Source organism: Nematolebias whitei, chromosome 13 (genome assembly GCF_014905685.2).
Source record: "Nematolebias whitei isolate Nwh7 chromosome 13, NemWhi1, whole genome shotgun sequence".
In the NCBI taxonomy this organism is placed as follows: Eukaryota; Metazoa; Chordata; class Actinopteri; order Cyprinodontiformes; family Rivulidae; genus Nematolebias; species Nematolebias whitei.
In genome coordinates, this window is record NC_056510.1 from 14070230 (window position 1) to 14083047 (window position 12818).

Below are 12818 nucleotides of genomic sequence, written 5' to 3' on the forward strand. Positions count from 1 at the left end.
TGTCAGTTCCTCACCCAGTTTACAGCCTCGTACACACTATTTCAGTTGGACTCAACCCTTATGAATCATTAGCACCTTTTTATTATAACCGGTTGTTCACAGCTTGATTTTATCCTACAAAGTTGCTGACTTTTTGCAAGTCTACCTATAGAGATAGATGCTGTTTTGAAATCTTGTCTGAAATTCTAAAAAATGGGGAAAAAATGTATTTGTGAAAACATTCTGACTTTAAATCTTTCATCACACGTGTTTAAAACCTTTCGGAATTACTGTAATTTATGCCCTTCGTTGGGAAAACAGGTTAAGCTTCTTGTATGTACGTTAAATGTTCGTTTTCCCTGTGCAACCCGTTTTCTTAAAGGAAGACGGCTCTTTCCTATATCTGGTTATGCACTCGATAAACATCGTAAAAAACGCCTGTGGTGTCACCTTTCCTAACAATATTAGCGATAATTCCTCTTGACTGTTTGTGTTTGAGAACTCCCTCAGCTGTAAGGCAGCAGTCAGACCTGTTGCTGTCGTCCATCTGTCTCGATGGTTTTTCAGCTCCAGTGGCAACAGACAAAGTAGGGCCTCCCTTACCTGCATGCCAAGCTCAACCATTGGGACGGGATGGAAGGGGGGAGGGTAAACGGTGAGGTCTTTCATGTGGGTTGACAGAAAGTTTGCAGCCAAAAGGAGCAGCTTTGTTTTCTCTAGTGTAGCCTTGGTGTCTGCCTCTCCTGCTTGCTGATAATAAGGAGTAAGCATGCCTCCGAGTGAAACAAGTGAAACTAGAGTCAATTTGTCATAAGGCCCAGAGAGAATAGGTGAGTTTCAGACAGCTTTCAGCAGGGCTTCTAGTGTGTCTTATTTATTAGACATGCTTGTAATTTGAGCCTTTTATTGTGTGTGCTTCTACACAAGCACATGCATGCTTATTCACATTCCCTTTGCCTTTTGGGAATATGAAGAGAAAAACAAGGGAGATCATTGCGTTGTGAAGTAATTTAACATTTGTGTGTCTGTTTGTGTCTCCGTGAGCCAGACAGGGTGTTGGTCCGGGTCCAAGACCTTACTCCAGAGAAAGCTGACCAGCTGATCTGGTTGCGTGCCCGGATTCACACCAGCCGAGCCAAAGGTGAGATCACCCCTTCACCCTCAAGCTCTTTGTTAACCTTTTATATGTTGAGCTGTGTGGAGGATATAAGCAGGATGAGATGCCTCCTGTGCCAATCCTTGGTGTCTGATGCTCAGCATAAAATCACCTGTCCTGGGGCTGTTTCTCCATCTTCTACTCCAAGATCAAACAAGTGCCAGCTGAAACTGAGTTGGGGTTGTTGAATTACATATGACCTAGAAAAATTACATCACCCTCTTTAGGTTTGACAATGAAGGTTAGCAAATAAAAAAAAAAGATTGGAGATCAAACACAAGACATCTTCTGAATTTGATGACTTAAAACCTATTTTATGATTTTTTTTTTCTATTATTCTAGCCTTGTCAAATGGTTTGTCAACCCCAGGGGTTTTGGTATTCTTTTCAGGCCAACTTCAGACTGCCAGCTAATCTGTCCTTTCTTGGTTCCAGCTGCTGGCAGCCATAAAGCATCTTCATTTGAATACAATGAACCCACTGAGCTTAACCTGGTTATTACACCACTGTATAAAACACTTCAGCTCTTTTATACTGTAATTAAACTGAAATTCGCAATAAACTGGTGCCCTAATCATTGTTGTATTTGTGCCGTTTCCTTTCGAGATAACTTCCAGAGTCAAAAGGCACTTCCTGTCCACTTGTGTTTTCATTCTCTCTGCTCGCTGTAGGATGTCCACACGAACAGAACAACATCCTGATTTTGTGTGGGATGAGGTGTGTTTGTTGGTGGGATTTTGGCTTAGCCCACCTCCTTCTCAGGCAGCAAACATCAAAGTATCTGGGTGGTCCACCTATCTGCTGACCTGAGTTTTAGTTTGCTATTTGCTAACTTGTTTACACACTTCCTAGGTGTGTGTATGTTTGATAGGAATGTAGCAATCACCTTTTCTCCACACAGTGCTCCTCAAAGACAAGGCTCTATTCACAAATGTTTAACACACAACCTTATCCTTGCAGCTGTGGGATACCTTCTTATTCTTGTGTCACATAAGGTGTTTTTCACTGAGCAAACGTTGCTTGTTTCAAACCAATCGCCCCAAGTTTTACCATGACAAACCTGTTGGGCCTTCGCTGTGTATTGTTGTTGCTTTGCTTTCAGGGAAGCAATGTTTCTTGGTCTTGCGTCAGCAGCAGTTCAACGTGCAAGCGCTGGTCGCAGTGGGAGATCGTGCCAGCAAGCAGATGGTCAAGTTTGCAGCAAAGTGAGTACTGAGATGATTTTTCCTGTCAGACACAGCAAAACAATGGTGGGAAAATCCTGGGCTCTAATCGTCCGCTGGTCCATTTTCACACATTCTGACTGAGGGGGAGGGTAGGCAAATCAATCATATTTCACCTGACAGCTGAAGCTGGCTTTTAACAGGGTGGAATACAACAGAAGTTTTTAATGGAGCACTTCCTGTTAAGATGGCAGATACAGCAGTTTCAAGCAGAGGAGGAAGGCATACTTAAGTGCCAAACATCATTAGTCATTTTAACAGCTAAATTGTAGCCCATTACTGGTAGTCTATGAATGAATATGATTTTCTGAGGATACAGAATCTAAGCAAAGAAGAAGGGAGGAGGCTTATAATAATGCTGCCTTGGGCTGACATTAGAGGTTCACAAGGGGCCTTAATTGGGAAATGCCTCTAATGGGAGTTTAAATATACATAGGAAAAACAGTATAATGCAATTTGCTGAAATATGCACGGCATTGATTTCAAAACAAGCATTTGTTTAACACCCAGTGTTTAGTGAATTTAATATGGAAGACCTTAATTATCATGTGTCTCAAATAGCTTCCCTGTAGATGTTGCTAAATTAAGCCAAAGGTAACACCCACAGCTGTAATCGACCACATGAAAGTCGTCGTTAACACAGAGCTTGAGCAATTCTGATATTGCAGTAATGAATGCTGTAAAAATGTGTCTACTGTTCAACAGCATTCAGGTTCACAATTGCCTTCCTGGTTTTGAATGCAGTACCATTCATTCAGGGAATTGGGAGGAAGAAAAGGTTGAATGTAAATGATCTGAGTGAGAGGTGTTAACCAGACAGTATAAAAAGAACAGCGTTGAGTTGGTTTAGAGGTATGTATGGCTCCATAGCTGCTCCAGGCAGTTATAGTCAATGCTCAGCAGGGCTCCTTCACTCTGATCTGAGCTCATCTTCTTAGCATCTCTATTTCCTAGGGTCATTTCGAAATAAGCAATAAAATTGTATTACAGAAAATATAATGTTAACATAAAATTATTGCAAGGAACACAAACATTAGTGGTTAAGCACCTTAATTTCTTAAATTTTTGGTTAAAATATGTTCGATATAGATAGGCCTGTCGTGATAACAAATTTTGCTGGGCAATCAATTGTCTCAGAAATTATTGCAATAAACGATAATATTGTTTGAAATTTGACAATAATTAGTAATTATTGTCAAATTTAAGAAGAAATGTTGGTTAATTTTCTGTGTACAGTAGTCCCTCGTTTATCACAGGGAGCTGTACCCTGAAGCCCCGCGATAAGTGAGAAAAACACCAAGTAGGAATAGTACAAGTAGTAAGTAGTAGTTTATTTTATTATTTATATAGATATATACTAAGCTGTTTTAAACCCTTCCCACACTCTTGCAATATTCTAAACAATGTTTCTGAAGTCTAAACACTTTAAAAGAGCACAGAATGTCTTGATTTCAGCTCCCTGCCTCCTTTGCTCTTTGCCACCTGCAAGATTTCTTGGCCACGCCCACTTCTCCGCTCTTCACGCTGAACATCTGATCAGCTGTTTAACTGCAGCAGGAAGTTTATCCTGCAGCAGTAAGGGCTGTACAAAGCTGCAGCAGTAAGCTTTTTCTGCTGCTCTGGGCTCCACAAATGTGCAGCGGGTGCTAAATAATTTAAAACAATTTATTTTAAATAAAAATGTCATGCCGATCGTGCGGCTCATCCATCAATCAGCCAACTGTGTGTCATATTCACTCTTGTTTTGAAAAACCGCGATAGAGCGAATCCGCGATAAACGAACCTCAAAGTAATGAGGGACTACTGTAGTACCTTTTTTGACCACATGATGGCAGTATACGACTGTTTGAACTGAAGGGTGGATAGTGAAGGAGTGAGAAGTGTGTCTAAGAAAAATCGGAGGGAGGCCTCTTGACATTGGCTGTCTCTTGTTCCTGTTTTTCGGTTCTCACAATAACAGACGCTCGGTGTGGTTTGAGCTCTTTAGCATAGCATTTGTTGCACAAAGCTTTTAATTAAAAAAAAAATCAGTAAACAAGTTCTCAGCTTCTTTTTGCAGAGAAAAACAACTTTTTAGATGAAGGCACGGGTTTCAACCGTGAATTTTGGAACTTTGTCAAGATGGAGGTTTATTCCCGAGGTCGGCCTATTAGCTTAGCTTGTAGCTTAGCTTCCCAGCTTAGCTGCTTTTAACGATCCAAAAATGCAATTTTGGACAGTTAAAACAGATTTAAAGAGAAAGGGAGGGTTCAGTGAAGACTAAGAGCACTGTAGTTGAGCCTTTTATCATCCAGTGTCTTCAGTAGAAAGAGAGAGACACAAAGAAACAATAAAACCGGTTGATTAAAATAAGGTAGATAATTTTAATTTGTCATGCGATTAATTGATTTATTGTTTTTCACGACAGGCCTAGTTATAAATATAAAATTTATATTAAAAGTGCAGATTTTTAGCTTTCTTCTGGACAAATGGCGCTGATCAACCAGAACTAGAACATTGGAAAGATAAATGTTTGTTTTACAATGTCTATAGGACTCATGAAGACAATGTGAGTACATGAGGGCTTGAATCTTTGCTTCTACAACAAAACATCACATGCAGTTCAAAGCTTGGAAATCCACACTGCAGTTTGAAAGTGAGAAAGCTTCCTGGATGGAAAGTGAAATGCCTTCAGCTACATAATAAAAGTCCATTTTTTTTTATTTTTTTTTTATTTTTTTTTTAGAATTATTTGGATTTGTGACCTTAGTTTTTAAAGCTGAGTTAATTGGTCAACACTTGATGGCACACTAGATATCACAGATAAACAACAAACAAAAACATTTTCAATGATCTAATAATGAGTTGATTTTGATTGTGGTAAATTGTCACTTGCTGAATGTAAAAGACAATTTAATAAAATTTACATTTTTCATGAACATTTGTCGTGGTAGAGTCTGTGGCAAAATAGAAGTTTTCAGTTAAAGCTGAGAGCCTGACTTTTTTTGCACACTAATATTTTACAAGTGAAACTTTGAAATGTTTTGGTAAAATACTAGATTATTAAAGAAAATATTATTTACTAGAAGTCAAAGTTTTAAAATGTTTACAGACTGCATGTGCATAAGTTTTACTCCTTCTTGCTCTAATATTTTTGTGTGAATCAAAGTCTCTTGAATTGTTGGAGTACTAAACTAAACAAAAACAAGTGTTTGGTCTGCTTGAACATTCTGATCCCTTTTAGTAACAAGCCTCACTAACCCTTGACTTGACCACAGTTAGTCTTTAGGAGACGTGCATTTCTGCAGTGACAAAAAATTGTTTAAGCAGCAAAAACCATAAGAGTTCATGCAAGAAAGCCCCAAAGTTTATTTTTAGTGGCTGAGACAGATAAAATCTGGTTCAAACTTGGGTTTTCAGTACCACAATAATGGATTACCTCCTATTGTGTGTATCACTTTGGCAACCTAAACTGTAAGGCAAGCTATCACACATGTAAACAGACTGCCTTCTGACAAATTCAGCTTTTTTTTCCCCTGCGTCACTCTCAAAATTCAATTGTTTCAAATGGCTTTAATTGAGAATCACCTTCATGATTTATATCAGCTAAATAAAATGTGCATAAAACTGACACAGACTCTTGCTTGTCTTTTAGGGGTGTGCGATATGGCATAAAATTCATATCATGATATGTATTGTGATGGGTGGCGGTAACGATATATATCACGATATGTTTTTGGTACAAAACTTGCAATAGGAATGAAAAAAAAAACATAGGGTGTCCTTTTACCATCATTTATTCTGAAAACTGCTATATCACAAAATAATCGCAATTAAGAACATCCACTACTAGGTCCAGAGAGTTTTTAAATAATAAACAAATCAAGTATTAGGCTTCTTTCTTGTAGTGCAAAACAGTGCAAAAGATATCAAATGTAGTTTTAGCCATATGTTTTAAACAAGAGTATGTTGTTAACAGTTTCCAGTCTCCTCACTTAATAAATGAACAGCAACAGAGCAGCATTTTACAATGAAAACACTTCACCCTCCAACCCTCTAGTGGACATCTCTTTCTGCTTTAAGGAGAGCTGACACAAAATGGCGACCAGTTTCCTCTGTGGCTTTGACCAGATAGGGTCTCGCAGTAAAATCACACAACACAGTGTTCTTTTCACAGATCAGAGAGCAGGTTTAACTTTTTTTTTTTTTTTTTTTGTCTCAAATGCACTCTCTAAAACTGACCAATGAACTTTCAACGAAAAAAAAAACTTTCGATGGAACACAGTGTTTTGCGCATGCGTCCGAATACGAGTACGGCAAGCCGGCCATAGTTAGCTTGTAGCTTCGCTACTTAGTTCTCGAAGAAAGGACTTTAACACCACTTATGCAGATTTTTCAACTAAAAAAGCAACAATTAAATCTGACAACTCTGATTTTACATCAGATACATCATTACTGCAGTTAGCCAGTAGAATACAGATCTCTAGCAGAGGCTAAATGTCTATTGTTTCCACTGTGTACCACATATATCACACATTCCTATTGTCTTTACATAAACACAAACATATCCGGAGTCAGAAAGTCTGGGCAGACTTACTGAGCAGATAACTAGTCTTATGATTCAATTGAGTGAGATCTTAGAAGGATTTGTCCATCCTGATGCCTTACATGTGCTGAACCTTCATTTTATTACAAGCTAGTGGTGGAAAAATGCAAGCATACCACTTCCTGTGCTCAGAACCAAAGCTAATATCTTCTGTGCCTCACAAGATGTTTACTTACACTTCAAAATGTTTGTGACAGTTAGCGGTAGATTTTTCATGTGTCAGTTCCTCAATATGGTTCTGCATTGTTGTAAAAGAGTTGGTTTGTATTACAAAACCTTCACACCTAACAACGGAGCAAGTGAAAGGGATGACACGGTTGCCAAAACAAATACCTTAGAGCAGTTGTGTTGCTCATCAAGTGGGTTTCTGAACAAGGCCGTTAGTTTTTACATTTATCTGGAAGAGCATGTGGCGCTATCGGTTCTGTGGCTTTCTGTCCCTCGGCTAGTTTCCTTAACTTTGGTCTGATGATTGACAAGCTGAACGAGACCAGGGATTAAAAGGAAATCCTCTCATAATCGTTCTGAGGGCACAAGGGGCATCATAAGGGGAAGTCTTTCTGCACATATTATATGTCCAAGTCATCCTCCTTTCACACAGGGTTTAATTAAGTGTTCTGCAGTTTCTGCCACCTTTACTCTACAGCAATCTTAAGAGCTGAGTGTGAGGCACAAATACAGTTGGTTGTTTTAGTTCAAGCCACATTCAGCTGTTGGATTTTTGTTAAGTAACAACAACAAGACCTTTTTACCAGCCGTGTGTGCACTTGCAAAATCTGTCTCGATTTAAGAGTGATGTAATGTGCAAATGCACTTTTTGGGATAAAACTTGGGTACATTGGTGTATTATATATTTGTACTGACAAAATGGGATTCATTTAGTTAGTGATTAGATTAAAAACAATCTGCAAGTAGATTTGTTTCCACAGGCATTCACTATATAAAATAGCTGAAAACTTAAGAAGAAAACTATGTTTTGTGTATAAAGAACAATTTCCGTGTATTCCCTTATTTTAGTAGACAATATATACTCAACCTAAATGTTCCCGTCTTATAAGTATAAGCACTATGTTGTCATCATTGTATGTTCCCATACAACGACGAAATTGGTTCTCTGCATTTAACTCATCGCACCTGGGATATACCCAGGTGGAGCAGTGGGCAGCTACTGAGCACTCGGGGATCAATTAGGGATTAGTTGTCTTGCTCAGAGACACCACAACATGTGGGAATGGCTGGGAGTTGAACTGCGGCTTCCTGGTCCCAAGTCAGCTGCCCTAACTCTGCCCCATCTCATTGTTTTCTCCTTTTTGGGTGTTTAAGTCATCAGGACTCAGTTTATGGGCACTGTCATGTTATATGTTTTTGTGTCCAGAGTCTGTGCACTAAGGATGTGGGGCTTTAAGTCCCGCCTACTCTACCACATATAATTATGGTGTCACATGACTGTTTTTTTAAAGCACAAAATATTTAATGTCTAATTAAATCATATTGACTACATATCAAAGATGGACAACTTCAGTATATATGCAATTATTGTAATTATTTTATATTGCGTATAATAATTATTATAAAAGATTAAAGTAACTTGGTTTGATTTGTGAGCACTATGACAAACCTCACTATCTTGTTTGTCTCTGGTCATTGACTCATCTTCTGTTTGTCTCATTTCTAAGAAGTATTGTCAAATTTCAGTTGTTTTTTGTTTTTTGCTCTGTTTTCAACACCAGTCTGTCTTTGTGGGGCCCCAGCATCGAAGGTTATTAATGTGTGGATTTATTTATTTTACTGATCTCCTGTTAGATGAGAAGAACCATAGTGGCAGCTGTCGTGGGGCCGAAGGGACAGCAGTGCCCCAATGTTCAGTCCCTCATTACTGCTTTTTAATGAGAAGTAGTGACGGATTACAGCAGGTTTCCCATCTGGCCTGGCGCTGTTTGGCAGTTGGTGGTCCTTCTCTTTTCTAACATGGTCCACTGAGTTTCATCCACAAGCTTGAATAGACAGAGTATTGTTTCTAAAACTGAATATTATAAAATTATAACCAGCTCCTCTGCATATGCTGCAGTGTTACTTTCATTTTGAAATGGGCTGGGTATTTCTTACCGCTGCTCTCTATATTTTATAGGGTGGGTACTTCCCAGGACTTGATGTGCATTACTTTTTTTTTATTTACAAATCCCCTTCTAGCTTTACTGCTTTTATTTACTTTGCTTCTCAGCCTTTTTGACACATACAAAACATTTAAACCAATTAAAAATGTTAAAATGTGTGATTGTGCATATAATGTATCCTCTCATTTGCCTTGAAATTAAATTGGTTTAATTGCTGCACTGTTCGGTTTAATAGTCAAATAGCTCAAGTAGAGCTTTTAAATATGAAATGGGTGTTTTGTTAGAACGAAAAGTGAAGTAAGCATTATTTGAAGGAAGAATGCTGTCAACAAACTAGATTCTGTTGTAAAGTGGCTGAAGTTTGGTGTCTTTTTTTCCAAAGCTAAACTAAGCTATTCCATAACAGACATCATTTTTCCTAAAAGAACATGTAGGGGGAAATGGTAAAACATTTTGTACCCTGTTTCAGACTTTTGATTAGAGCAGGGAAAGGGGGGATAGAGCTTTTGTTATAAAAGCCTCTTGTGGTTTTTCAAATACCCTGTCCTCTGTCAGCCAATGTCATTTCAGTAGTTGTATTTTTAGGATGAAAAAAATAAAAATAAATTGCACTGCCAAGTCAAAAAATCCCTCACCCATATCCTACACTGCATCATTTGAAAAACTGTTTGAAAGCATAGGTTCAAGCTGAACATTGTTTAGATGCAAACAGATCTGCTTGCATTCTAAGTGCTATTTGTTGCCTCCACTTTTCCAGCATCACCAAGGAGAGCATTGTAGACGTGGAGGCAGTGGTGAGGAAAGTGGAGCAGAAGATCGAGAGCTGTTCTCAGCAGGACGTGGAGCTCCACATTGAGAGAGTTCGTACACTTTGACTAGTGTCACACAAACGATTACACACTCCCTTTTCGTGCACAGCAACTTACATCCCCATCCAAATAAAAACACAAAACTTAGGGATGCACAATATTAGATTTCTGGCCGATATCCAATACGCCGATATGTTAAAACTTATTTGGCTGATAACCGCTACCTATATGTTATATACTTCCCTTTGTCAGAACATAGCTCTCTTATTTAGGCTTATTTGCTACAAAAAATGTGCAACAGCTGTGACATATATTCAGTAACAGCCATATGATATGCATAGCATTTTAACTTATATTAAATGAAAAGTGTTAAATGTTATTTATTAGCATTAGTCACCTGCGATGATGTCTCACTTGTGGAGGCTTGTTCCAGTTCCAAGCTGCAGTGTAGGATCCTCTGCACTCTTGTGCATGAAGGACAGACTTTTTAAGTTCAAAGTTTTTGACTATCCATTGTGCTGTAAGACTAATCATGCTAACGGGGCTAACACAACGTCCAAATGTCTGTAGTAAAACTCACCCAAGTGCTATCTGCTATTAGCTTCTCATTGACGTCAGAAATGACAGCTTGTAACTCTGGTAAGGTTACGTCGGAAAAATATCTCAGACTGGGGACAATGTAGCGATGCTCAACGTAGTCCAAAAATCTTCAGAATCCGACATCCTCACCAACGAAAAGAAAACTTCCACACCCCCGACATTTTGACTTTTTCCTCTCTGCTGTGAGATCAGGTAGGCGTGCATGACGTCATTACGTTGTGCTGCCGCTGCAGGAATCCTTGTCAATGAGTTGTCATACAAAAACAGCGCCTTTTATATCTGAGTTGTTTTGATGGAATGGCTGATATTGAACTTTAACGCTAATATTGGCCGATACTGATACCATGTCAATAATATCGTGCATCCCTAACAAAACTGATTTTATTTCTTTTTGTCAGGCAGCACAAAGGCATCCAGTCTCTGTATAATTTCCTCTTCTCACATAAAGCACACGTGATCTGCACCTATGGAACCACTTTTTGGAATCCACTCAGTATTTAATTCAACCTTTTAACTTATTCAAGAAGGTTGTGATCATTAGAGCCAGTTGACCCCACTCGGCATAGAGAGTACATCATTATCGCCCGCCGCCAAAAGGCAATGGTGAACAGTAATGATTTTGCTTGTGTGTGTTGTGTTTCTGTATGTTAGTAAAATATCTCATGAATCACTGGTCATTTATTTTCTAAAACTTGCAGAAAGTAATGATTAGTCGCACGTCTACAACAGATTAACTTTTGGAGTCGACACAATTCAAGATATAACAAAGTTAAGTCAGGTCATCTGGACAACGTTTCGTCCTTCATCCATAGGACTTCTTCAGTCCGAAGAGCCACAACAAACTCAGTCCCACTAGCAGCACACTCACATAGTGGGTCAACCAGTTTGCTGGTGATAAGATGGTTTCTGGAGCCTGCCCTCTCCCCCGTCGACTCCTCTGAGGCAGCCGTAGTCACAGTGGTTCAAAACATAAAAAGTTCATGTTCAGTTATCCAGGTAAAAAAAATCCAACAAAGTTCAGTCAGTCATCTGGACAGTTTGTTTTTTTGGTTGAAAAGTTTTTTGTTGATTGTGCTGATGAAATCTTATCGCCAACAAACTGGCTGGCCCACTATGTGAGTGTGCTGCTTGTGGGACTGAGTTTGTTGGGGCTTCTTGGACTGACGAAGTCCTTTGGATGAAGGACAAAACGTTTCAACAACAAAAAACAAAAAAAAACTATCCAGATGACCTGACTGAACATTGTTGGATTTTCTACCTGGATTATTGAGCATGATATTTGAAGGTTTGAACCACTTTGGCTTTGGCTGCCTCAGAGGAGCCGATGGGGGAGAGGGCAGGCCCCAGAAACCATCTTATCACCAGCAAACTTGCTGGTCCACTATGTGAGTGTGCTGCTAGTGGGACTGAGTTTGTTGCGGCTCCTCAGACTGATGAAGTCCTTTGGACAAAGGACGAAATGTTGTTCAGATGACCTGACTTAATTGTTGGATTCTTTACCTGGATTACTGACAACTCCGTTGTCCAGATTGAGCATGAACTGTGATCAATTCAACATAATTGACCTAAAAAATGTATTTGTTAAACAACTTTTTTTTTTCCTTAGATTTTCGTCATCAGCCAGGCAGAGCCACGTCTCCCCCTGCAGCTGGAAGATGCTGTCAGACCCGATGGAGAGGGGGAGGAGGTGAGGATAAATGAGGGGGCATAAAAACGAGATTCTCCTTTTCCCCCCACCTTTTAATTTGATGCACTTGGTAATTCATTGTTTTCAATAAAGCGGTTTATATTATGAGATGGTAATAGTTTAAGGATTCATAACTTGGGACACAGATCAGACATCTGCCTCAGCTCACTGGAGACTGATCTACTTAAAAAAAAAAGAGTGAATGGTCACGGTGTTCAGGATTCCATGAACCAAGAGATTTATTCAGAATATGCAGTTGTAATATATGGAATACCAAAATGCTCAAAATTAAATAAATAAATAAAGCATTATGAAATAAGTATCTAAGCTCATTATTATGAAAATTTGTCACTTTTAATCTTTATTTCATTATTGTGTTGTTCATAATGGCTTATTTATTTCATAATGCCACGTTCAGCAGAATGACTTCAGCTGTCAATCATCGTCAGTGGGTTGGACCTGCACGCCCACTGGCTGATCCTTCACATCCATTAGTTTCCTGAATACCTGCTCACTGGTACAGCTAGCATAGCAGCTAGCATAGCAGCTAGCAGCGACTTGCTAGGTCAACAGTCATGAAGTATTGCAGAGTTGCATGAACTTCATTCAGCTCAGGTAACTAGCAGATCAAACTGAGAGGATTACATTCAAGAAGATACAGGTGTC

At 39.0% G+C, this 12818-nt stretch overlaps 1 protein-coding gene across 1 annotated transcript in view; it reads left to right on the forward strand.

Moving 5' to 3' along the window:
• The window catches only part of dars1 (aspartyl-tRNA synthetase 1), a 38912-nt gene that overhangs the window by 9807 nt on the left and 16287 nt on the right, over positions 1 to 12818 (forward strand). Inside the window, exons 5-8 of the mRNA XM_037686876.1 lie at positions 1028 to 1120; positions 2237 to 2339; positions 9814 to 9916; positions 12072 to 12152. Coding sequence (XP_037542804.1) covers positions 1028 to 1120; positions 2237 to 2339; positions 9814 to 9916; positions 12072 to 12152 — 380 coding nt within the window. The remainder of the gene's footprint in view (positions 1 to 1027; positions 1121 to 2236; positions 2340 to 9813; positions 9917 to 12071; positions 12153 to 12818) is intronic.